Raw genomic sequence first — 26,116 nt, forward strand, 5'->3', positions numbered from 1 at the left:
TTTCATTTAATTGAAATAAATATTTATTTGTTATTATTCTCATGTGATGTTTATAAAAAATACCCTCAGGATGTGGAATGACTTAGTGAATGATGATGTTATCATAATACAGTGATCACTCGTCATTAAATATGTATTATACAAATTCATGTTTGATAGATATTCAATATGGAAATTGAACTATCCAAATAGAATAGCTTTATCTAAATTTACTTACATGATAAGTATGTCATATCCACTAGCAATTAGTATGTAGACCATAAGGACAGATGGTGGGTCTTCTTTAGATAAAGAGCCTAATGAAGTGATATGTACAAATCCCTTAATGGTATCACACCTAAACATCAATGATGTTGATTCATGTCAGAGTTGTATAAGTGGCCCATTGATTTGAGGCATCAAGCACATATTGTGTATAGATGGCCATATTTTTACAAAGATGTACAAATCTCTAATAATGGGATTCAAACATGTTTCAACTCAAACATAGAATTATACGAAGGTGATTGAGTGGTCAAGTTGAGATTGTCCATCCTCTATGTAAGAAGAGATTAACTCTAGAAAGAAGATGCATCAAATCTCTATCCAATATACAAATGATATTGGAGGTGTTCTCTAATGATCCCAATTATTAATCTGTACTCACTGAGTAACAGGTTAGGGTTTGATGACCAACTTGCCACACCCTAAGTCATTTGAGAGTCTCATGCAGATGAAGGATTATACGTATGCGGTACCTTATGACAGTAAATATTCCATAAGATATTTCAAGCATTTTTTGTGTCTTATACATCACAATGTGTATCTTGGCACCCCACGGGCTGGAGACTTGACCTATCATTATACTTAATTAAATTGATATGGCTATTGAGATAAATAAATCATTGATTAATATATATATATATATATCAATATAGTTAATTAATAAGGTTGGCCGATAAATATTATTGAAGCATTATGGTTACTTATTAGATTGATACATGGGTCTAGAGGGTCATTGACATAAGATTAAACAACACTAGGAGATATAAAATTTAATCCTTATGATTTAAAATCTATATAAAGAAGACTTGATCATTAATCCACTCAATATAATTTAACGACCCACAACTTAGAAGCCTCCTAAAACCTAAACTCTCAAAAAAAAAAATCCACCAACCCATACAAATCTCATTCTAACATGTCAAAGATAACCTTTTCTTTAATATCCACTCCATTGAAAAGAAAAAAATTCAGAAAAGGCAAAAAAATCAGAAAAAAACCAAATCAATCTAACATGGCAAAAAATTAAGTCTGTCCTTGAAAGACAAGAACTGGGCCATTGATAAACAGCCCAAAACTTACCATGATCACCTATAGTTCTTGATCGTCCGAGAAAAGGACGATGGATGGGATGGGACAAAGTTCGTCCCAATTTTTAGAGTTTCATCCAAATCGTCCCGTCCCATTTTTTTCGTCCACAACCGGTCCCCTCCGAAACCATCCCGTCCAAGAAATTCTCGTCCCGTCTGACGTCCCAGGACGAAACAGGGCATGCGTCAGCATTAGGCCGCTCAGAAATTGACACATCGGGCAGCATGTGGGTTGGGCATCTGGACCTATCAGGCGCATACTATACTCCCACCGGACGAAATAACCGTTCCGTTCCCCGTCCAAGGCCCCAAACGGGACAATTATTTCGTCCATGCTTACACAGCATGGACCAAATTATTCTAACATGGCAAAAAATTCAGTTTGTCCTTCAAAAAAAAATTAGAAGTTCTTCCCGTCCTACGTCCCAATTTTTAGGGTTTCGTCAATATCATCCCCTCCAGGGTTTCTCCGGTCCCGTCCGAAAGCTTCCCGTCCAAGAAATTCTCTTCCCGTCTGACATCCCAGGACGAAACAGGGCATACGTCAGCATTAGGCCGCTCAGAAATTGACACGTGGGGCAGCATGTGGATCGGGCATCTGGACCTGTCAGGCGCATACTATACTCTCACAGGACGAAATAACCGTCCCGTCCCCCGTCCAAGGCCCGAGACGGGACGGTTATTTCATCCATGCTTACGCAGCAATCGCCCCCTCCGGAAACGGGACGGGTGGATGATTCTTCGTACTGTCAAATAGTCCGAAGTCCTGGACGGGACGATTTTTTTCGTCCACGGACGAAATTACCGTCCCGTCCCGTCCGCGTCCCTACATTATATCAGATCATCAAAAATTGTCTGGTCAATCGCCGGATAAGAGCGGGAGCTTCTTCTTGGCCGTTCCAATCTCTCTCTCTCTCTAGATTTCTCTCTCTCTCTCTCTCTTTCTCTCTCTCTCTCTCTCTCTCTCTCTCTCTCTCTCTAGAATTCTCTCTCTTGATCTCTAATGGCGATTGCAGCAGCCAGCAGCGTATCTCCTCTCTCGTCGAGCTCTTGTAGAGGCATTGTAGCGTCGTCGTCGAGATCTCTCTCGGTGAAGGCGAGCAACAAGCTGATTTCCCGACGAAGTTATCTCCAAGCTGGATCCGTTCTACTGCCCTTTTTGCTGTCCAAATCGCCATTAGAGGCTCGAGAGGTGGAAGTCGGGTCGTTTCTCGCTCCTTCTTCTTCGGATCCTTCGTTCGTTGTTTTCCAGGCTACGCCCCAGGACACCCCCGCTCTGCGGGCTGGTAATTTCTTGTTTTATTATGTTTTTTGTTCGTAAATTTCTGATTTTTGGCTCTTACTCTGGTTCCGGAATTTGAATTTTTGTTGAATTGGACTAAAATATGGTTTACATTGCTTAATGTTGAAGGAGAATTATGAGATTCTTTGGGTTATTTTGTTTACTCACTGTGATGAATTGAACTTCAGTATTGATCTATAAATTCGAAATAGTTCGTCTCACGGAAAAAATTTCTGAGGATGAATGTCCTTGGATTCTGGGTGATTTCTTATTGTATTTTCCCAATGTGGGGTTGAATTCTTAGTTGAATTGAATTAAAATCTGGAATACATTTCTTAATTTGTTATAAGAGAATTATGATTGTACTTTGGTCCTTTTTTTCTCTCTTTGTGATATTTTCAACTGCTGAATTGATTTATAAATCTGAATTAGTTCGTGTCTCAAGAAAATACATTCTGAGGATGAATGTCCACAGATTCTGGGTGATTCTTATTAGTGTACAAGGCGCTGTTGAATTCCTAATTTAATTGAATTAAAATCTGAAATACATTGCTTGTTGTTGAAAAATAATTATGATTGTACTTTGGTTCTTTTGTTTGCTCTCTGTGATGTTTTCAACTGCTGAATTGATCTACTAAATTCAAAATGGTTTGTCTCTAGGAAAAACATTCTGAGGATGAATGTCATCAAATTCTGGGTGATTTCTTGTTGTAGTTTCCAATGTGTGGTTGAATTCCTTATTGAATTTAATTAAAATACGGTTTAAATTGCTTATTATTGAAGGAGAATAATGAAACTATTCGCTTTCTTTTGCTTACTCTCTGTGATGTTTTCAAATGATGAATTGATCTCCACATTCGAATATTTAATCTCAGGCACAAACTTTTTGAGGATGAATGTCCTTTGGATTCTGGGCGATATCTTACTCTAGTTTCTAAAACGTGGTTGAATTCCTAATATAACTGAATTAAAATCTGATTTAAATTGATTATCGTAGGAGAATTATGATTGTTCTTGGGTTCTTCTTTTAAGTCTATGTGATTTTTTCAACTGCTCAATTAATCTATGCATTCTGAGGATGAATGTTCATGGATTCTGGGCGATATCTTATTGTAGTTTGCAATTTGTGATTGAAGTCCTAACCGAATTGAATTAAAATTTGTTTTTGTTTATTGTTGAAGGAGAATTATAAAATTCTTTGGGTTCCTTTGTTTACCTCTGTGATATTTTCAACTATTTAGTTGATCTGTATATTTAAATACTCAGTCTCGGTGGGATAACATTCTGAGGATGTCCTCTGATTCTGGGTGATTTCTTATTTTAGTTTCCAATGTGGTCGAATTCCTAATTGAATTAAATTAGAAGATGATTTTACATTGTTTATTGTTGAAGGAGAATTGTGAAATTCGTTGGGTTCATTTGTTTACTATCTTTGATATTTTCATCTTTTTAGTTTATCTATTTATCTGTCGAAGTCAAACATCAACAAGTTTGATGATTTTGACAATAACCTGATCTCTATCATTGAGTTTTAGGGATTTATGGATCAAGATTTGTCAATATTTTTCGGTCTCTTATATTTACCTTTTTTCCAATTAGTAGTCAGAAACATATTTGGGAAACAAATTTATTAAATCCACTAAATTCACAAATTGATGGGGGGATTTTCATCCTGAATATTTTCATAATTATGATGGCATAATTTTCACATTTGTTTAGATAAATCTATTGCATCCACTGAATTCACAAGCCTTTTTCCTTGGAGGTAAGAAAACAAAATGATGGTGTGAGTTTCTATTGCTGAAAATTATTACATTCACCAAATTTAATCCTGAATATTTTAATAATTTTGATGGCATAAATTTTCTTATTTGTGAAGATAATTCTATGGCATCCACTGAATTCACAATCCTTTTTTCCTTGGAGGTAAGAAAACAAAATGATAGTGTGAGTTTCTATTGCTGAAAATTGTCATAAAAAACATTTGGGAAACATAAACTTATCACATCAACCAAATTCACAAGCGTTTTTTTTTAGTGGTTAGAAAACAATGTGAGGGTAAGTTTTCCAAACTTAAAAATGTTCAAATTTGTGAACATAAATCAGTCACAGGCCTACTTTTTTAAAGCTGATAAATTTTCGATTTTTTTCAGAAAATAAAGTGATGGTGGGTTTTTAATGCTGAAAATTTTCATAATTATGATGGCAGGAAACGTGCAACCTTACCAGTTCATCCTGCCACCATCTTGGAAGCAACTACGAGTGGCCAACATTCTATCTGGAAATTACTGTCAGCCGAAATGCGCAGAACCCTGGGTTGAAGTCAAATTCGAGGACGAAAAACAGGGAAAAGTTCAGGTCGTGGCGTCCCCATTAGTTCGTCTCACAAACAAACCTAATGCCACCATTGAAGAAATTGGCACCCCAGAGAAGATCATCTCGTCTCTCGGCGCCTTCGTCACCGGCAACACCTTCGACTCGGAAGAACTTCTGTCCACATCCGTTGAGAAGAAGGGCGATCTCACGGTACATCTCTCACTCTTCTCTAATTTCCAATTTCGGCATCTCTAATTTATGTTGAATTTTAATCACTCGTCTATAAAACGGGCCCAACAATAGCAGAATAAATCTATGAACTTAGGTAGACATGGTTGTTCTGTTCTTTTTGTGCGAATTGTTTGTTCTGTTCAATTTTCCGAACAGAACAAAAACGAATTCGAACAGAACATCGCACAGACCCGTTGTTCGTTTTGTGCAAATTTTGATCTAGTATTGTGCGAATTTGTGTGAATGTGCAAATTTTGTAAGTTTTTGAAAAAAAAAGAACGGAACAAAGAACAAGCCCTGTGCGGTTCTTTTGTGCAAATTTTTTGTTCGTTTCAAACGAACAGAACAGAACAACCATGTCTATCTAAACTTAGGTAAGTTGGTGAGTGCTGTTTTCTATCTTTTATTTTAATTGAACTGATTGTTGTCTACGGTCAACGGGATATTCCGTTGACTTTTGATGGGTGAAGTACTACATTTACGAGCTGGAGACTCCCTATGCGTTGACCGGGGCCCACAACCTGGCCAAGGCGACGGTCAAAGGCAACACCCTCGTCCTCTTCGTCGTCAGCGCCACCGAAAAGCAGTGGCCATCTTCCCAGAAAACCCTCCGCGCCATCCTCGATTCATTCCATCTCTAGATAATATGATCACCCTCCCCCCACTATCTATTATAAGAAAGAGCAAAATTTTCTATGCGCCCAACATTTTTCTGTAATAAGTAACAAAAGAAAGAGCAAAATTTTCTATGCAGTAATAATTCTGTAGTTTGAGTTAGTCAGAGACGGTGGGTTTTGAAAGGAAGGACGCAGGAGTAGGTGACGTACTTGACGCTGTCGAGGAGGACGACGACGAAGACGCGGGAGATGGACTTGGTGGAGATGACTCCGTCGTAATCCTCGTTGACGTCTCTCGGGTCGATCAGCACGTTGACTACCACTGGCCTCGAGGTTGCGCCGCGGCCGGTGTCGTTCGACGGCGCGCTGGCGGGAAGGGGGATCGGCAGGGGTTGTACGTCGAGGGCCCTCCTGTTCTTTGATCTCGAAGAGGACCCGGTAGAATTGGCCGCGGGAACTACCGCGGCTGCCACTTCGAAGCTGAAAACTTCGGTGCATATTCCTGAATTCCAGATGGGCCCTGCCAAAATAACACCCAGATCATGATCAGGGATGGTCTTGCATAGGTCAACCAGTTGCTTTGCTTGAATATTTAGGGTTTCGGGTTTAGGGTTTCAAATCTAACAAAATCACACTAACCTTCAATCTAAGGGGGTCATGGGCGGGTTGTTCCCCCCGGATAAATTTTAATAAAAAATTTAGAAAAAAGTATATAATAATACCACTCCACATTTAAAAATTATAATCTTCAAGGAACTCAGAAAAGTTTTTTTTTAAAAATCAAAGCAAATTGGTGGGTGGCAGGCGACTAGCTTTCCACTTTTGAGTCTCATAGTAACCTTTGGAATTATATATTAGCCCAATTGCCTCCAACTACCACAACCGCCACAGTTAGGCCGCAGCAATAAATACCATTTAAAGCGAAAAATAAACTATGATCCATAAGCCAGGCCCCCACTTGCTGAATTTTCCTTAGAACGATTAATATGTTTTTTTTTAGTTTTTTTTGGTGGAAAAAATCCCAGAAAAATAAGAAAGAACGCACCTTCGAGACCTTCCTGGAACCACTCCTTCCTCTCCCTTCTAGATTCTGAGACGGGAAGAGGCAAACCCAAAGTCCCGGCTATGGCGAGGCTCGTCGCCTCCTTACGATCTTGATCCGACGGTCCATGTTCTTTGTTACCTCCCTTAGACGCAGATCCAGACTCCTCCGTAGCTCTCTCGTTGGCCATGACCGACTGTATAATCAAATTCCCATCGATCTTCACCAGTTTATCGTTCCTCGGCACGTACAGAGAAGCAAAGAGAGGCTCGCTGGCGTTGCCCGAAGAGCCATTCTCCTTTGATTCTCTGCTTTCTGGGCTGTTCTTGCTACCCGCAACAGTTAAAACTCGGCCTCTGGAATGAGCAACGGCTAAATTTCCACCGAATTTCTCCTCGTTCTTCGGCCCAGGAACAAAAACTCCGATGAACAGCATGCATAGAAGAAGACCCAGGAAGCTCACGCTGGCGATTTTCTTGGTTTTTGATTCTGATTTTCTGGAATCCTGTTTTCTGGGCTTCGATCCTGAGGAAATCTGCTGCTGTTGCTTTAATCTCGGGATTGGAACGAGAGGAACATGAGCGGTTTGCTGTCTAGGCGGGTAAGCAATCCATGGAAAATGCATTGGAGTTGGGTAAATCGCTGGGCGAGAGGAATTGCCGCTGCCCATTTGCTGGCGCAAGCTTGCGTTCTCCGCTACGATGAAGGAGATCTTGCGGTTGAGCTCCGTGATCGTAGAGTGCATGGATTTGACCTTCTCTTCGAGTTCTTCGACGTAGTGCTTCTTCCTTTGCCTGGAAAGCTGCGCGCTTTCCCTGTTCCTCATCAGCCGCGCTTTCCTCTTCTCTTCGTCTTCGATTCCCGGAGAGAAAACGCAAGAAGAAGTCGCCTGATCTGACGATGATCCCGCCGATCTGTGCAGTTTATGGCTCTCGGAGACCTCTCCGTCGTCTGTAGATTTCTTCCTCTTCGTACTCCACTGCCTTTTCTCCTCCGATTCCTCTTCGTTCTCCGATTTCACGCGAGTTTTGAGAGAATTCGCGTTGCATGTGGTCGAATCGCCGGAATCGGGGGAATGAGGGTCCGAATTTCTCAACGAGGCGGAAGATGAGGAAGATATACCAGATCTCGCCTTGCATCCGGAGCCGGATGACGACAATGGAGGCGTTTCCCCCGCCGTCGGAACGTCGATTTGGGGATCTACCTCGATCTCGGGGAAATCGAGCAGATCCGCCACGGAGAAGTCCAGATCGCCTTCGAAATCGAGATCTAGGTCAAGATCGAGGTTCATCTCGCCTGGAACTTCGGGAAATTGGAGATAATCGAAGCCGCCGACGAAATTCGCATCGAATGCTTCGTTTTCTTTGCTTCGATCACATGAAATCCGATCTATCGCGATCGATTCCGCCATAGTTGGAAGGAATTTGCCCTGATCAGACGGCCATCCGAACCCTAGAAGAGAGAGAAACTGAAGAAACTACTCTCTCTCTCTCTCTTCTGCGAAGTTTCTTTTATACCTTCGGGAAGTTTCCAGAGACGGCTTTCTCTCTCTATCGCTATCCGTTCTCTCTCTAGTTTCTCTCGCTAGATCTTACGCGTTTTCCAGTCTCCGGAGAATCGGGATCGTTGGATTTCATTCTACCTCATTCTGGGAATCGGTTTTTTAAATTTATTCGGCGGACTTCTGGAATGGTCGCTTCCTAGGTGCTAATTAAATTTTAAGATTTTAATATTTAAAAAAGTTGGCATTTTGAGGAAATCTGATTCAGTAAATATATATATTCACTTTTCTTTTAAAAAAGTAAAAAGGATAAATATATCGATTCTATTAAAATGAAAAAATGGATTTACCAACTAAATATCATTTAGAAGGGGATAAATATCAATTCAAAAGTCTAAAATTTCATATTTATGGGAATTATTGTGTTTGTTGAAAACACTGATTTTACTAACTTAAACGAAAAAATAAGTTAAAAGGGAAGTATTTATCGATTCAAGAATCTAGGAATTTCTGTTCAACGGAATTGTTTTCTTCAAGGAAAATATGGATTTACTGACTGAATGCCATTTTAAAGAAGAAAGAGTAAATAAAAAGGTGAAAAAAAGGTCAATGACTTTGTATTCAAGGGAAGTAGTCTGCTTGATGAAATACGGATTTACCAACTTAATGTCATTTTAATAAATTAAATAAAAGAAAAAAATCGATTCAGAGATTTGAGTATTCTAATTCAGTAGATCACCGTTGTTTTAGACATATAAATTTCCAACACAAACAAAATCAAAGAAAAAAGGGGAAGAAACAATACAGATTAGTTTTTGCAAGGAAATACGGATTTACCAATATGATACCATTCAAAAGAAGAATAAAAAAAAAGCAAAAAAGAGGGGAAATCTGGGTGGGAAAAGTGTAGGATTTGTCTATTTAAGGGAATTTAGTGCATCCAGATAGAAGACGGATTGACCAGCTTAATTCCAATTAAAAGAAAAAAACAAGAAAAGGAAAACATGTGATTTAAGGGAAATTATTTTCCCCTGGAAAAATACAGAATTAAGGAAAATCAGTGTTTCAAATGAAAATACATTTTTATCCCTGAACAGGTACCTAAGTACAATTTATCCAAGAATATAAGATTTTTTTGTGAAAATAAATGTCTACCAACTTAACACCACTAAGAGAAGAAAAAAATAAGCAAGAAAAGGTAAAATGCATGAAATCTAGACTGCTGGCGCCAAATCACACATCATTGCCGCCATTACTACATACTCCCGCTACTCGAACATCACGAGCATGTTTTGGCAAGATTTTTCTCTCGCCAGCACACTCTAAGCGGAGCCCATTCCTTTACGTCACCATAGCTTACTTACTACGAGAGATTTGGAAAGGGCAAAATTCTTCTCATTTTCCAAGGACCCCCTTCCAAGCACTTGATATCCTGCGCCGCTTCAAGCAATGGATAAGGTGTACCCACGATCTCATACCGCCTCTCCCCCGGAGCTCAGCCCTCACATGCGACCTCCTTCACACTTGGGGCATTCTGGTAACCCATGGCCCATCACCATTTGGCTACATATTCTCCATTGGCATCCACAGCCAATCGGCATCCTCAAGCTGAACGTGGATGGTGCGGCCATAGGGAACCCAAGGCCAGCCAAAGGGGGTGATGCATGATGATTAGGGGATGACGGGGTGATGTGGAGTGGCTAGAGGAGATGGGGACAGGGTGACAATAGGAACCGGATACTAAGATGACTAGGGAAGGGATGGGATAAAACAGATCACAAATCACACGATTGAATTCGAAGATTTAAATCAAGTGAAAATAATGATGGTGCAGCCCCTTTCCTCGTCGAGGGCGGGAGTACTATCTTACAACCACCGTGGTAAAAACAAAGCAACACGTTCAATAAATACAAATGACGATCACTAGAAGATTCAAAGACCTATTCAACTAGTCGCTTGAAGATTCTAAATCCAATCAAATCCGACGGCAGTGGATGAACACTCGAAGAACACTGAAAGAAGAACACAGACACCAAAGAGTGTAGAAGTACCTCGGCACTAGATAGTGCGTGAAGAGGCTTTGGGAAATTCTCGATGCGTCGTTGGCGGGACGATTGGCATGCGCTTTGGCAGGGTGTCGCAGATCCAACTGGGCAGTCAATTGGCGAGGGGTTAAGGGGGGAGTCGCCCCTTGTGGGGTTCGGGGCAACGCCATGAAACCTAAACGGTATGCGCGGCGACAAGTGGCTGCGAGGGCATCGGGGGGCATGGCGGGCGCGCACGGACGGCCGGGGGCTCGATGGGCACAAGCGGCCGGGGGGCGGCAGGCATGGACAGTCGAGGACGCTGGCGCCAGGCGCGCGGCGGGCGCAGGCGGCCGGGCGCGCGGCGGGCGCAGGCGGTCGGGCGCCCGGCGGGCGCGGGCGGCTGGGGCACAAGGCGAGGGTGGTGGTCAGTCAACAGGTAGGCAGAAGGAGTGGTTCTTCCTCGACGGCGGCGACGGAGACTGCAAGAGGTAGTGGCGGCGGCGGCTCGCGAGGAGACCACTAGGGCAAACTTTCTTTTTGAAGAAGAAGACTTCATATCAAAAGAAAATTCACTAAGTGCTTCTTACAACTTTGGCCTATGTATAGGCCTTGGAGGAAGGTGAAAATAAGATAAAATAACCGTCAAGTTGATGTAGACGACGTGTCAACTTGTCATGTCAACGAGTGGGTCTGCAGTTGGCGTTGACGACGTGTCATGACGCGGGACATCTCGTGTGTAAGTGGGGGTGCGTCCGATGCCAATGTGTTGACGTGGTTGCCAACATGACAGTTCTGCAGTTGGCGGTGACGGCGCGTCATGACGTGGGAAGTCTCGGGTGGCGGTGGAGGCGCGTCCAAAGACGATGCGTTGACGTCGTCGCCACCAATTCCCCCGGGAAGTATTCTCCGTGACCATACAAGGAGCATTTTATTTGTTTTTTTTTCTTTTTATAGCTTTCAACCTAATATAGTAGACGAGGCTATTGCGATATGTGATGGTTTACTCCTTCGCGAGGAACGAAACCTTCACAATATCGTCGTAGAATCGGTCTCACAGGTGTTAGTGGACACGCTTCATGCAGTTTTATGTTCTCCGTGGCGGCTACACCATGTATGGCACGACATCATGTGGTGCCGCCCTCGCCTAACTAGTGTTCATCACCAGCTGCGCGAGGGCAACCAGACATCGGATGCTCTTGCCAACCATACGGTATGCACACAAACTCCTCTCTCTCTTTTCCTTTCTTGGCAAGAACTCCCTCAGGCAGCTCGTGGATACTATCGCGTTGAGCGCGTTGGCTTGCCGCTCTTCGTACGCATCGCACATTGTCGAAGGAGGGTCCGAGGTACTGGCGTATTGTATGGATCGCTAGAGGCAGGAGCGCTCGCCCTCTCGCCTGATAGGCCTACATGGCGTGCAACACTAAGTTGACAACTGCAGACGGTGGGTGGGGGGGGGGGGGGAAACTATACACACTCCTTGCATTACCACGCTGCGGGCTTCAACACACCAACAACGACGAACAACCTTCTCTTGACTTACTTATACGTACCACTCATATATTTTTCTTTTATGCATCGACGGCGTGGGTGAGTAGGGTACGTTTGTAATTGGGACATATATGCTTGCTTCACGCCGTTGAGTACTACATTTAATCAATAAAATCTCCCTAGGTGGCGTCCAGGGCATGGCTGGATTGGTCAACGGGCACAACCCTAGGGGGTGGTCGTACCACGGGAAAAAATGCATGAAATTATTTTTCCACAGGAAGATACTTTATTTACCAAGAAAAAAAGTAATTATAATGTAGAGATTAACTAAATCCAATTTCAATTGCAAGAAAAAAAGGTAAGAAAAGGGAGAAAAAAACTGGATTCAAGAGTCTTAGATATTCTATTTAAGGAAAATTAGATTTTCTAAACGAAAAAGACGTTTTTACCCCTGAACGGGGACCCAGAATAATTTATTGAATTTTATATTTTTCTGGGCGACGCTCAGCGTGTAGAAATCTGCTCTTCGAGCGATTCCAAGGAAGGGCCGGAGAGAAGAAGACGATTTCTTCGATTTCTTCTCTCCCCCGCCCTCCCTCCCTTCTCCCCTTTCCGCTCCTTCACCGCCATGAATTCTCCCCATACGCCGTGGAGTAGCGAAATGGCTGAACAAGGCGGCGCCGCTGCCCAGAAGGGCGTCGTTGGTTCATCGGAGGTGGACCCGTTTCTCGTTGAGGCTCTGGAGAATCCTCGACACCGGCTTACTGGTAAATGGGTCGTTTGATTTCATGGGTTTCTGTTTTTTCTTTTAAATTTTTTGAGAGGAATTTATGGTGTTTCTGTTGATTGAGTCGGTCTGATTGTGTTTTTGTGGGGCGTGAGAATGGGTCGGAGTCGGTTGGTATAGGTTTTTGATTGGGGTTGTCGGAAATTTTGGGAATTGGGCGGTAATTGGACCGATGGGTTTGGATTTTGCGCGGTTCTGTTCCTTTTTTTGGGGTAATCTGACTTTTTTTTAGGTGAATGGGGGTGATATTTGGGATTAGGGGAAAATTGGAGCAATGGGTTTGAGTTTTTTATGATTTTATTCTCTTTTATTTATTTTTTGGTAATCTCGAGACTCAACCGAGGACGTTTCTGAGAGTAGCAAGATTAATTTTGTAATTATATGCTTGTAATCCGATTTTCTGGTGGGAGTTGTTTCGGATCCGTTATTTTTTCAGGGATTTATATGGACGTGTGACTCAATTGTATGGTCTTCTTTCTTGAAATTTTCTTCCGAGAAGGGGCGAATTACTCAGTGTAGTTAGTTGTGATAATTCAGATGTGCTTTTTCGAAAGCATCATGCCCGTTGAGTCAATTGAGGAATTTTATTTTACCTTCTTTCTTAATCGAGCCATAATTACTCGTGATCTAGCTATTTGGTCCCTTAATCAGAGTATGTCAAACTTGGGCTGCCAAAGAACGTATAGTATAACATATGGTTGTCAATGACATGGCCATTGTTTCCATTTCAAGCGCTTATGGCTGGCTGGTCTTTCCTAGTTCATCTCTTGATTTAATGATGCTAACTTTTGTGCTCATGAAAAGTGTTGGCATATGACGATGAGTTCTTCATCGTCATCATCATCGTCATGATCATCCTTAATTTTGTGATCCGGTTTTGGTAAACCCCACAAACGGTGAGACGATGACATGACGATGACGAGAAAGTGATGATTTGTGTTTCAAAAAAAAACTAACGAGATGATTTGTCTACATGATAGTGCCAATTCATATTGTTAAAAAAAAAAAATGATTGTGCCAATTCATTATTGTCATTGTCATTGTGCTGAAAAATCTTTAACCCACTCAATGATGGGTCTATGTCATCACCAACAGGGAAGGGATATTGTAGACGTGCCAATCATCTCCTGATTTTATGTTTATGCCTGGTCAATTACCTTCTTTCTTGTATTTATTTTATGTTATGGTTGGTAGTTTTTCCTATCCCATGATGTCTTTCATATCCTCAATCAGTTGTGTTGGTTGTTTCAGTCCTCAGGATGGAGCTAGATATTCAGAGGTTTTTACAGAACCCTGATCAGTACCAGTTCGAGTTCCAGCACTTCCCAAGCTCCTATCTCCGGCGAGCTGCCCATCGAGTGGCCCAGCATTATGGCCTCCAAACAGTTGTCATTGACAATGCAGGTGACGGCAGGGCGAGGATAGTGGCGATGAAGATGGCTGATAACCATAACCCATCCCCAATTTCTCTTGCTGAGATCTCCACAAAGTCGACAGAGAGCTTGAAGCCTGGCGATTCTGTCAAGATCGTCATCAGAGCTAGGCCAACTGGGTCATCGATGAGTGGCTTGAGTGAGCCGCAGAGGCAGGATTCCATGAACAAGACTGTCGAAGAACGGGAGGAGGAATACGGCAAGGCAAGGGCCCGCATTTTCAATGAAAACTGTGGTTTAGAGGTAAGGGAGGCGATGGCGGCAGTGGCAATGGCAGCGATAACGACGACAGCCGTAGCAGGTGAGTGCGAAGCTAACCGTAGGACCACAGATGTGGGAGAGAGGAGCATTGTGGTGAAGGAGGCATCTTCTGGTAGGGTTCCTGCCATTTTCAGAGACAGAGAGAAGGACCGAATCGATCCCGACTACGACAGAAGCTATGGCAGGTGCTGTGGAAACCATGGAACAGCCTGGCTTTTATTCTTGTGCATGGCTTATAATATTTTTTATGGCTTTTATTCTAATTCTAGTTCTTGGGGTTGCAGGTATGTGCGAGGAGCGGTGACGAGTCAGGGCTTTAATTTGGGGCTGTATCATGGGCTGCAACCTGGCCAGATTACTCAGTATGAGCAAGTATTTCCGTTACTGAGGCAGGTGCAAGGTGGCAATGTTGTTGCTGGAGGTGGGTTTCAGCAATCAGGCCATGTTTTCAATCCGCATTTCTATACTGCCGGCTGCGGTCAGCCGGGTGGGGATGGCGCCTATGTCTCCCCATGCCCAAGCCCCACCACGGTGTATGCACAATCCTATGAGCATCTCAGGAATGCTGTCTTGCAGGTAGTTTCTATGTCTATCTCTATCCCCCTCGCGCATGCAAACTCTATTTCTATGTCTATCTGTATCCCCTCGCGCATGGAAACTCTATTTCTATGTCTATCTCTATCCCCTCGCGCATGGAAACTCTATTTCTATGTCTATCTCTGTCCCCCTCGCGCATGCAAACTCTAATTCTATGTCTATCTGTATCCCCCTCGCGCATGCAAACTCTAATTCTATGTCTATCTCTATCCCCCTCGCGCATGGAAACTCTATTTCTATGTCTATCTCTATCCCCTCGCGCATGGAAACTCTATTTCTATGTCTATCCGTATCCCCCCGCGCATGGAAACTCTATTTCTATGTCTATCCCTGTCCCCCTCGCGCATGCAAACTCTATTTCTATGTCTATCTCTATCCCCCTCGCGCATGGAAACTCTATTTCTATGTCTATCTCTATCCCCCTCGCGCATGCAAACTCTATTTCTATGTCTATCTCTATCCCCCTCGCGCATGCAAACTCTATTTCTATGTCTATCTGTATCCCCCTCGTGCATGGAAACTCTATTTCTATGTCGATCTCTATCCATCTCGCGCATGCAACCTCTATTTCTATGTCTATCTCTATCCCCCTCGCGCATGCAAACTTTATTTCTATGTCTATCTCTATCCCTCTCGCGCATGCAACCTCTATTTCTATGTCTATCTCTTCATTGTTCCCTCTTGGAAATAGGATTCTTCCTATGTCAAGAGCTTATCCTTTCACAGTTGAGATGATATGAAGATGACCACATTTGCAGGGGCCATTCTGTCAGCAGCCTTTGAGCTTCGAGCAGCACAATTATCGTTGAAGGCTTATGAGAATGTTCATGATCAAGTTTGTCATCGTCCACCATTTAGAGAGAAGAGGGAGGGGGAGAGTAAGATAGAGAACTGCATACATTACTTGTGAAATTAATGTTGTGTCTTTGTCTGCTGAATAAATTATTGTGAAGTTCCTTCTTGGTGTGTTGAAATTGAGCTTTATCTTCCTCATTTATCTCCTTTACCAAACCAGCACTTGCTCTCTTCGTCTCTCATACTCTCTTTCGATTTCAAACCTGATAAAGAAAATAACCTCATGAAGAAATCTGAGACAAATTGGAAATGAGAATAGACAAAGCAAACCTCTCAAAACTGGAAGTTGCCAATAATGAGTCTGCGATGCGCATGACGATTGTTAATGATATACCATTTTGTTAAAATTTCTGGATGAACTTTTCTATGTTATAATCTTAATTTAGTACATACTACTTTCATAATGCTGAAGCCCTTCGAAACATATTTTTTATCTTCACAAAAGAAATAATTGTATTCCACTTGAGCAATTTTATCAGCCTTCAACATCATTAATGATTATTTTTTATTTTAACAAGTCAGCTTTATCAACATTCACAAATAACATGGTACTTATAAAAAATAATTCTATATATTTTGCGTGTTTATTTTTGTTACAAATGATCATGAATGCATGGTCAATTTTATCAACATTCAGCCAACCTTCATCATTACTAATAATTAAATTTATTGTATCAAATCAATCTTCAATACTATTTGCTTAGTGATAATCACAAATAACAACCAATTCTTAAAAATAATTATTCTATATTTCATGCTTTTATTTTCATTCAAATCATCATAATTGCTTCGTGTTAACATTAAATGTATTACCTTAAAACTGAATATCTGAATTTTCTGGATTTAACATTATTTAAACAAAATTTCCAAATAATAATTATATAAAGAAAATAATTTCATAATTCAGAAAATATGGGTGTGGATCTATAAAAATATTTTTAGGGTTCAAAATATACTTGTAAATATATTCTACCTTTTTTGAATTTTGGGGCATTTTTGAAATTTTAACTGTAAATTAGTAATTAAAATGTTTCACAAGTTTTGAAAAAAATATATTTTGGATTCATTTAATTATTTTATGGATCTATTATATTTCTAGTATTATATTCTAATGTTCTAGTATTTATAGAATTTTCTAATATCAAATTCATAAAGAAAATATTTTTCTGAGTATGAATATATATATATATATATACTATTTATAAGTGGTTTTTTGTTCTTTTCTGTTCTTCCTAAATTTTTAGGTCAAGTATGCAATTTGTCAAATAGATCATGGAGGAGACATAAAATCAGACTGTTAAGAATGATTGAACTTCAAATTACAATATCAAAGGATCAAGGAGGTTCATGCTAAAATTTTGAGGGTAGTTTATCTCTCTCCTCTATTCATCCATATCATTTGATCGATAAATAGAATTCCCTCCCTTCTCTTTCAAAATGGAACCCTTGCATGTTGTTCCTAATTAGATTATCGAAGTACTTTATCATTCAAAATATCATTTAGGTTCTTTCTTGCATCCCAAGTGTGAAGGGAAAGCACTACTGAGCTCATTGAGCACATAACAATTAGGTTAGTCCAATCTTTGTCTTTTTCAAAGTCATGGCATTTTTCTCAAGTAATCATCATTTATAGCCTAGGTTTTGACCATCACACATGCCACCACTAATGTCAATACTTGTTGGCACGTATGTGCCTCCATCTTCGTCACCACCGATGACAATAAAATCTACATCGCTCGCCTGCTCTTCAACACTCATCTGCAGCCATCTCTTTCACATTATGTGACTTTCAAACTCATTATCTCACTCCATTCTCACCACTGCTATAAGTCGTCATCCAACACTATTGATGTGCTGGCTGAGGCATTTAATCATTAAAATTCTTGAGAATTTATTAAATTCCCATTTTTATTCAATAGAATTTGGATAAATCAATAGTTAAGATCATTATTTTCCTTGCTTCATATAATTATTTTCAATTAGTTTTTACAACTTTTATTTCATTAAATTATATTTTATTCATTAAAACTATATACATATATTTTAAAGTAGAAATTAAATTTAAATTTTGCTTTTTCAATACTCGTTCATGTAAAATTAAATTTCACCTGTTCTCTCTATGCTTTGTACAGAAACTTATATACAATGCAGTGTAAATCAGAAATCTTAAGCAAAACAATTAACCCGATTTTTGGGTTCATTACTAGGTCATACCTCTCCCACATTGGATTTTAGCCTTATGATTCCGTTATGATTTTCACTGATATATATATTTTGGGTTTTATCCTGATCCTTCTCATGGAACCGTTTTGGCAATATATAAAGTATTTGGGATCTCAGTTAAAGAGTAAGTCACTGAGAGCATGGATTGGACCTGAGAAGCACATTCAGTGAAAAATGCACTATTTCAACCAATAAAATGATCAGAATTTTTATTCAGGAATCCTATCTCATTATGAAAAAAGGTATGGGCTTTAACTCATGTGAAGATACATGGTCAAGCTGATGACAAATGTTACTAGTCGCATGGTTATCTTCCTAGGTAAAAACCTAGCAATAGGACATATCTAGGGAACAATGTGCTCACACAACAAATAATATTTTAATTTTGGTATAACACCATGTATATCTAACATATTGGGAGCTCCAAATTATTGGGAATGACAAATGATAGTTTTTTCTCTTGATATTTTTGCAAGAAAATTTCCGTTTCAATAATGCATACCTTCTATAAAATTTTCCCCACCTAAATAGGTATGAATAATACGAGACACATATCTATAAAATTTTCCCCAGCTATAAATAGGTATGAATGACTTTTTGTTTTGTTGTTTTGACATTGAGAAACGAAGAGAATCAAAAATGGACTTTGCTGATAGTTTCCACTTGATCTAGAGATGATGAAGAAAAGTTGGAATCCAACCTCCCACATCTTCCAAAACTCGAACACCAAAATAAAATCAAAGGCCTATTTCTTAGTTGGAAATTTATTATCACATAATGTGTTGGAGATTGATAATGTCTTACGCTACAACAATGTATGTGGATTATAATAAATTTAGTGCATAAATATTGATTACACATTATTTATGTCTCAACCAATCCAGATACCTTCATATATTATACATGGTCTATTTTACCTTTGTCACAAGGAAAAGTAAATGATCAAATTAAATGGGTATATTAAAGCAAATCTAATCTACATGTTTATTGAAAAATGAGGATTTTTCTAGTGGAAAAGGTGTATAAAAATCATGTATTATAATCGTTTGATACATTATCACCCATTTACAAGCGTATAAGTATGTTAATTATGGTCATTCCTTCTATGAGAAGTTCTCATGCATTACATTTTGAAATAAATAATTATTCACAGTGATGTAAATTCAGTGGTATTATCCGTTTTATAAACTCAATCTCATGTATAACATCCGTGAAAAGATAAATTCTCAGCTTTAAACTGGTCTGATGAAAGCTTAAATTTCAAGCACTGTTTATTTTATTCATAAAATCCATTTATGATTACTCTCTCATCCTCAAGAGAGAAGGTGAAAATATGATTGATGGCATTATTTTATGTGGGCTTTCAAGAAAATTATGAAGCTGTGGAATCGTTATTGAGCACAGAGCTTATGCTGATGAACAAATCTGCTGATTCCAAAAAAAATCCAATAAGCAAATCATCTTAGCACAATCTTCATCAGCATCAAAATACCATGGCAGGGCTGACATAACTCTTTCGTATTTTTTCGATTATTTCTTGAAGGGTGTTGGAATAATACAACTGGCTTGTTTTTAAAATAAAACAGTAGCACAATACAACAAATCCAATCTTTCATGAAATGACAAAAACCATGTCAAGGTTTATAGTCTTGTTTGGAGTTTAAGCTTTCCCTATGGCGTCAAAATAATAGCTGGCTGATATTTTCATGTAGTTCAATTTTCTTGGAGATTGAGATGGATAAGATCCACACTGAATTCCAAAGCTTTCAATTTGGAGAAATTTTATCATATTTCCTTTTATTTGCCTTCTGTTCGAACTTCCATCAATACATTTATGCTACACAAACTGAGATGGGACCAAAATGCTATGAATGTGAAAATGGGCATCATCTCTCAACTCTGTAAAAGGAATTGTTCTTTTCCATTTCCTTGAAATGGAATTGATCGAGTGGTATGGATCAATATACATGAGTGAAAAGAAATGAAGAAAGTAGGGAAGGAAATATTTGAGATACAAAACATGAGGTAGATTAAAAACAGAATAAATTCATTTTGGAATCTATATTTGGGATGAATGCTTTATCACTCAACTCTGTCATATAGTTTTTTCTCCTTTATTTCTAATTTATATATATTTATTAAATATCGTGTTTATAACGTTACTTAATTATTTTTATCTCTTTCAGCTTATCTCCTCGTTTTCATTATTAAGTTATCTCTCAAACTTTAATAATTTATTTGTTTTATTTTATGACTCCCCCTCTCTAACTTTAAAAATATGTAAAAATCTCTACTCACACTTTCCTTCGAGGCTTAGAAATATGTAAATATCGCAGAATAACCTGGGATTACATTTAGAAAAAAATGATATAAAAACTCGATGACAGAGTTGTGTGGTGATGGGCATCATCCCATGTGTCAACTATAACCTAGGAAGCACTCAAAAAACTATTTGTAATCTCCTTAATACACACTAAATTGGGTATCCATTGGGAGATAAAGTTGATTATTGGGATTATAAATCGTGTATTAGGGCTAGAGAATAACACAAAGAAAGGGATGGGATTAAATAGATTGTCATTTGAAGGGTTGACATAGATTGTATAAAACTCAACTGAGAAAGTAAAGATTCAAGGAGAAGAGAAGATAAATGAAACATGATGGAATGCGCAAGTAAATTACTCAATCTGTGAAAATAACTTACCAAGAGGAGAAGATGAATCTCTTCAAGATTTATTTGCATTTTCTTCGTTCTGTTATACTGTCCACCAAACTCAATATCGACCATCGCTGAACTTGAATTGCATCTTAGTTCATACCTTCTTAATCATATCTACAGGTTCTTCCATATTTTTTCTCAATACTTCGTTGGTTCAACTGATATAACTGGAGAGTTATATCAATTACTCAATCAAGAGAAATAAAGGGGAGGATAAAAAGTTAGAGAGGTTAATGCACGTCGTTGAAACATTAAGGGTTAGATTAAAGAGCTCCCAGGCAGGGATGAGAAGATAAAGAGGAAATTCTGATTATACTCAAGGCTCTCCCTACTCAAGAGCATCACTAATTTTAAGGGAAGCATGTAGAAATACTAACCATGAATCTATCTCAGAATAAGGCGATATCTAATATTTTTCCTGATAAGTTGTGAAACTTAACCATTGAGATGGAAGATTAGTGAATGTTAATCAATCATACGGACCTTAAGTGATATGAACACGATGTTATTCATTGTCATGAAGTTAATTCATGAGGGTATGAGGTATACACGCTGAAAGAAAATTATTACTACCTTAGGCTTTATAGGAAACACAGACTTTCCCACTTTATGAAACTGATTTTCGTCTAGGAATGGTTTGTATCCATACACAAAACATACCTTTTACCAACTGTGATTCATATTTATCCACTTGTTCTTTTGGTTTTTTTCTTACTGAGACAAGGGAACAGACAGATCCAGCAATTGACCCACTAGCCCAACAGCACTCTGACATCAATGTTTCTGCAGAAAACAAATAATGAAAATCATAAATACAATAGATGAAGAACATGAGGATGAAAATGAAGATGTCAATGATATTGCAAATGATAAAGATGATGATATTGAATGAAGATAGCAGTAATAAAAAACTTGAATAGATGATGTATCTATAGAGAAATCGAGTGATGACCAGGATGCCTATAATGAGCGTGTTAAATGACGATGATGATGAAGATGATGATGCAGATAAGTATTAAGATGTTGAATGATAATGATGATGATGTGAAACCTCTCGCATCTAAGGTTAATTCGTAATCATGGCCTCTAAGGCATTTTTGTCATCAAGGGTTTTGTCATTAAGCGTTGTTCCCTTTAAATAATTGTTGCCCTCCCTGGGGGCAGTAGGCCAAGAAGTAAATCAAAATTGAGCTGATCCCCACATCTCTCCCCGTACTGATGTTACTTTTAAAATCTTCTTGTTCTTCCGGGTCTCATTCCCAGTACTGCATTACTTCTCTTCATTCTTGCACCTAACTCGACATTCTCGGAAACATTGGAAGCTCGTGTTCCTAATCTATGGTGTGGTTTGTTCTAGTTTGAATGGGAGTCATATCATATAAGAACACTTGGGTTCTTATCAGATGCCTATGTTAGTGAGATAGGTCTCTTATATGGCCAATGGGCCCTGTTCTATTAGCCCATTAGCCACTTACTCTCTTTCTCTCTCCTAGGGTATAAATAACCTTCTATTGTAACTTATCTATTATGAGTGTATCTTCCTCCTTACCTCATCGACCCTTCTCCTCCTCCTAACCCTAACCCTAGATTAGGGTTTCACAGCCTATGATGATAATTATGGAGATGTCAAATGATGATCATAATGACAGCAATAGTTTTGAAGATAATAAACGATGATGATGATCATGATGACAATGATGTTGAAGATTTTGAATGATGGTTGAATGCTGATGATAATGATTACCACGATGGGCAAATATGGGGTTCACATGAGCAGCCAGACAAACAACGTTAGTCGAATAAAGCAGCAGGGCAAAGAAAGACCTGCGGCACGGGGAGGTATAGTTTGAACTCTGGCGGAAGTTGTTCTTCAGAGTAGAGGCGATCGGAGAAGTAGATCCTCCTGAGGCGACAATTGGCGTGGACCTGCACCCTCAGAGTCTCCACATAGTTAGTCCCATATGCCCTCCTGGTCAGATCACTTAAGTTCATCTGAATGTTGTTCCAGCCCTCCTCCATCTTCAGCGGCATGGTGCAGATAAATGGCTTCACTCTGGTCAATGCCTGAACATTCAAACCCATCTTCAAAGTTCCAGTAATTCAAAAAAAAAATCTTCGAATTTCCAGAGAATTATTAGCATTTTTAATTTTTGAAGAAGTAGAGGAAGAGAGGACTTGCTTGGAAATTGGAGGCCCGAAACCGGCGGCGCACGTTCTTGTCATCCAACACTTGGATCTCGAAGGTGAAGTATTTCTTTAAATTCTTTACTATAATCACAAGAAATGGAAGCTTTATCCCAAGCGCGGCGGCTGGATCAGCAGGGCAGGTGATGTATACTGATTGGACGTTTGGACCCACCACTTCTAGAACATTGGATTGGATGTCCTCATCCTGTACCCGCTTAATCTGACCATTTACAACTACACATGTTGTAACGCGATGAGAAAAAAAACACAACATAATATCTAATAAAAAGATATTTTTTCTCTAAGAAACTTTTGGCTAGATGCTTTCACCATTGATAACTGCGAGACATGAAATGATTGACATCAGATCCTTTCCAGAATGAGAAATGGATATGTAATGGATTTGCTTGATCGACCAAAATAGTAAAACTATTGCTCTTTTTGTAGCTAAAGGCAACATACGATTCAGATGTTACTCACTTTGAAGAATGTTGATTTTATACAACCAATATACATTTTTATTTACAAATTATTCAGATACAAAGGGAAAGGAAAGAAAGTATAAAACTGATATTGAGGTACAGCGGAAAGGAAAGGAAAAATGGGAAAGAATCTCCGGGTGGGAAACGTTAAAACAACCTTCTTTGTCCCATATTTGTAAAGGCTTACTCCTGAAAAAAAAAAGACAGACATTACTCCCTATATGGATAATGATTCAAGCAGCTGGCACATTGCCCACAGAACATTTTAAAGATGGAATCATACCCGAGGCTGTAGAGAATTGATAGAAATCCAGATTGAAATGTGTTCCGAAACATCTCTTGCCTCTGATTAATCACTTTGCGAAGAGCCAACCTGAGCCAAACCAGATATGCGAAAGGACAAAAATGGTATAATTTGCATTCATCAGAATAACCCAGAGGAAGAAATATAAGAACAAAATCAAACAAGAAAAGATAGTGCTAAGATCAAGGATGTAAGCTCGTATCGGGGAAGGGAATAGACGAGAAGGAGGAGAGGTTCCTGGGGTTGAGAGGAGAAACGTGAATGATCCAAAAGGGAGGTCTAACTGATGAGGTAGGGATTGACCGGGTACGAGCCGCCTGAAGATAGGGTGAGGTAGAGATGATCACAGGGATGGGGATTGTAGAGGGAGAGATGGGCTGTAGACATGGAGAGGAGAGACAAGAGACCTTACTTCATTCTTCTTGGCTGCCCTCCTAAAGGGAGGGCATCCCTATTTAACAAAAATTTACAATGACTAAATGACTGAAATGCCCTGGTGGGCTAACATGACGAGATTACCTGTGATAGATTGAGGATCCTATCAGATAGAAGTGGTAAATAAAATCCTCACAAAAAATTATCAAGAGAGATGAAACCTCAAAGTACACCAACAAATTTCAATAGACACAACACAACGAATCACAGTGCGCAGTAAAATAATTTATGAGAATATAATATGTGATAAATTCCATGAAATTTCTAGAAATTTCTAGTCCTGAAGGTTGTCCGACATGAGGAAAATCGTCAGACGTTAAATTATAATGCTCTACCTAAGGTTGAATTTCTCCCATCCTCCCGTTCATTTTCTAAGCACTCTTTTGAGAAAAAACATTAGATTAATTAGAATATAAGTCTCTTTTCTTGAATTAGTCCTCTCTCGTCACAACTGAGGAGACTCAGTCATTGATTAGTACCAATCACTGTGGTCATCGCAAGAAATTACATCAAAAACCTACTCATTCCTTAATGAACATGAAACAGTCGAAGATAGCACAAAAAAGTAAACAAAACCTTCATTTTTCCTGAATGTGAATATGTGATGACAAGAAGAACAGGTAATTCGAAAGTTTATCTCATCAGTAATTAACTTCAAACTACCAAATAAATTAATCTTTCCCTTCAATGAATCACATTCTTCAATTGAATCTCCCCGCACTTGGGCAAACTCAGGACTTATAACCACGTTTTTTTGCTGAGACTATGAAAAACGAAAGGAATAATCAGATGAAAAAATAAATCTCACCCGTTTAATTGCGGGAAAAGCCCTACGGAACCATCGTCATCACAATAAACCAACAAATCCAAGAAAACCTTTCGAATTAAGACAAAACCCTAAACCAAAACGATCATCTCCTGGAAATACCACATAGAAGAAGTAGTGGTAGATAATCGAAGCACAAACATGAATATGTAACATAAAGATGATTTTTTACCTTGAAAAATCTCCGATCACTCTTTCAACCTAGGAGCCAATTTTAGGAGCAGCGTTCTTAAATAAAAGAAGAATAAAAAAAATTCAATTGAGAATAACTAACTTGCACGTGACCTGTCCATCTCGCACGTGCGTATTGAAAACAAAATAAATTGACGAGTTTGAAATTTCTCCTATAGTTAATCTAAATAACAAGATCCATTTAAAAGACGGCCAAGATGATTTTCTCAGCCAAGATTGAAGGGCTGCCACGTGGACCAATCAAGATTGAAGGGCCGACTCGTCTGTATTAAAAATATGAATGAACATGTGATCACCCCCATGTTATAATATTTAAATTATGATATTTAATTTAAACTAGTAAAATATATGAAATATTCTTGGATAGTCTTTTCATCTTTTCATATAATTCAGTTAATTCATTTTTTGATATAACTCCGCATAAAACTTTGGCGATGACTGTATTCAATGGGTACAAAAGGACATTATCAAAAATTGATGAATTAACTGAATTACGTGAAATATTCTTGGATAGTCTTCGTAACAGGTTTAGAAATTAAACTCTATAAATTGAATACAAAAGTTCGAACTAGATAAATAGGCGAATGTTAACAAAGGCATGCTTTATAGTTTGACTTACAACAAGGTGTATGTATGTCTATTGTCATCATTTGCATCATTTGGAACCTGTTTCTTCCTTAGAAGGGAGTGGAGTGAAAAAAAGTTATGATAAACACTACATGAAGCGTTTTAATTGACTTGATCATCAACTATGCAATGAGCACAAAAGTAGGGAAATGAAATCATTGCTGAATTAGAAATTTTAGTCTGCTAATAAATTTTAGTCATATCACAGATGATTTCTTCAAAAAAAAATTGTTGTGATTAGAAAATAATGTCTGATCACAATCGATTTATACTCATGAATCTAGTGTGGTCAACATCTCAATTTGATGAGAAAATGTTGTTGACTGCAA

The 26,116-nt window shown here is 39.1% G+C and overlaps 4 protein-coding genes across 5 annotated transcripts; 2 read left to right on the top strand and 2 right to left on the bottom strand.

Annotated features, from left to right (window-relative positions):
• Positions 1-2,224: 2,224 nt before the first annotated feature.
• Positions 2,225-5,941, top strand: PPD6 (thylakoid lumenal protein (Mog1/PsbP/DUF1795-like photosystem II reaction center PsbP family protein)). The gene is made up of 3 exons (XM_078588800.1): positions 2,225-2,638; positions 4,844-5,160; positions 5,652-5,941. The coding sequence occupies exons 1-3, from the start codon at positions 2,356-2,358 to the stop codon at positions 5,820-5,822; spliced, it is 771 nt and encodes a 256-aa protein (XP_078444926.1). The 5' UTR covers positions 2,225-2,355; the 3' UTR covers positions 5,823-5,941.
• Positions 5,871-8,326, bottom strand: LOC144714117 (bZIP transcription factor 17-like). The gene is made up of 2 exons (XM_078588799.1): positions 6,844-8,326; positions 5,871-6,318 (listed from the first exon to the last, which is right to left on the bottom strand). Exons 1-2 carry the CDS (start codon positions 8,249-8,251, stop codon positions 5,960-5,962), a joined length of 1,767 nt encoding a protein of 588 aa, XP_078444925.1. The 5' UTR covers positions 8,252-8,326; the 3' UTR covers positions 5,871-5,959.
• A 4,076-nt stretch (positions 8,327-12,402) lies between these two features.
• LOC144714256 (uncharacterized) lies at positions 12,403-15,893 on the top strand. Its single transcript, XM_078588971.1, has 4 exons — positions 12,403-12,626; positions 13,898-14,525; positions 14,625-14,916; positions 15,696-15,893. The coding sequence occupies exons 1-4, from the start codon at positions 12,488-12,490 to the stop codon at positions 15,744-15,746; spliced, it is 1,110 nt and encodes a 369-aa protein (XP_078445097.1). The 5' UTR covers positions 12,403-12,487; the 3' UTR covers positions 15,747-15,893.
• A 5,387-nt stretch (positions 15,894-21,280) lies between these two features.
• On the bottom strand, positions 21,281-25,268 carry BUG22 (cilia/flagella-associated protein). 2 transcript variants are annotated; one of them, XM_078589225.1, is made up of 6 exons: positions 25,141-25,268; positions 23,687-23,776; positions 23,561-23,592; positions 22,914-23,155; positions 22,559-22,798; positions 21,281-21,517 (listed from the first exon to the last, which is right to left on the bottom strand). In XM_078589225.1, exons 2-6 carry the CDS (start codon positions 23,737-23,739, stop codon positions 21,509-21,511), a joined length of 576 nt encoding a protein of 191 aa, XP_078445351.1. In that variant the 5' UTR covers positions 23,740-23,776; positions 25,141-25,268; the 3' UTR covers positions 21,281-21,508. The 2 variants fall into 2 exon arrangements, with proteins under 2 accessions (XP_078445351.1, XP_078445352.1); XM_078589226.1 differs by lacking the exon at positions 25,141-25,268 and adding an exon at positions 24,951-25,108.
• Between the last annotated feature and the right edge of the window lie 848 nt (positions 25,269-26,116).

Source organism: Wolffia australiana, chromosome 17, assembly GCF_029677425.1.
Source record: "Wolffia australiana isolate 7733 chromosome 17, ASM2967742v1".
NCBI classification, from domain to species: Eukaryota; Viridiplantae; Streptophyta; class Magnoliopsida; order Alismatales; family Araceae; genus Wolffia; species Wolffia australiana.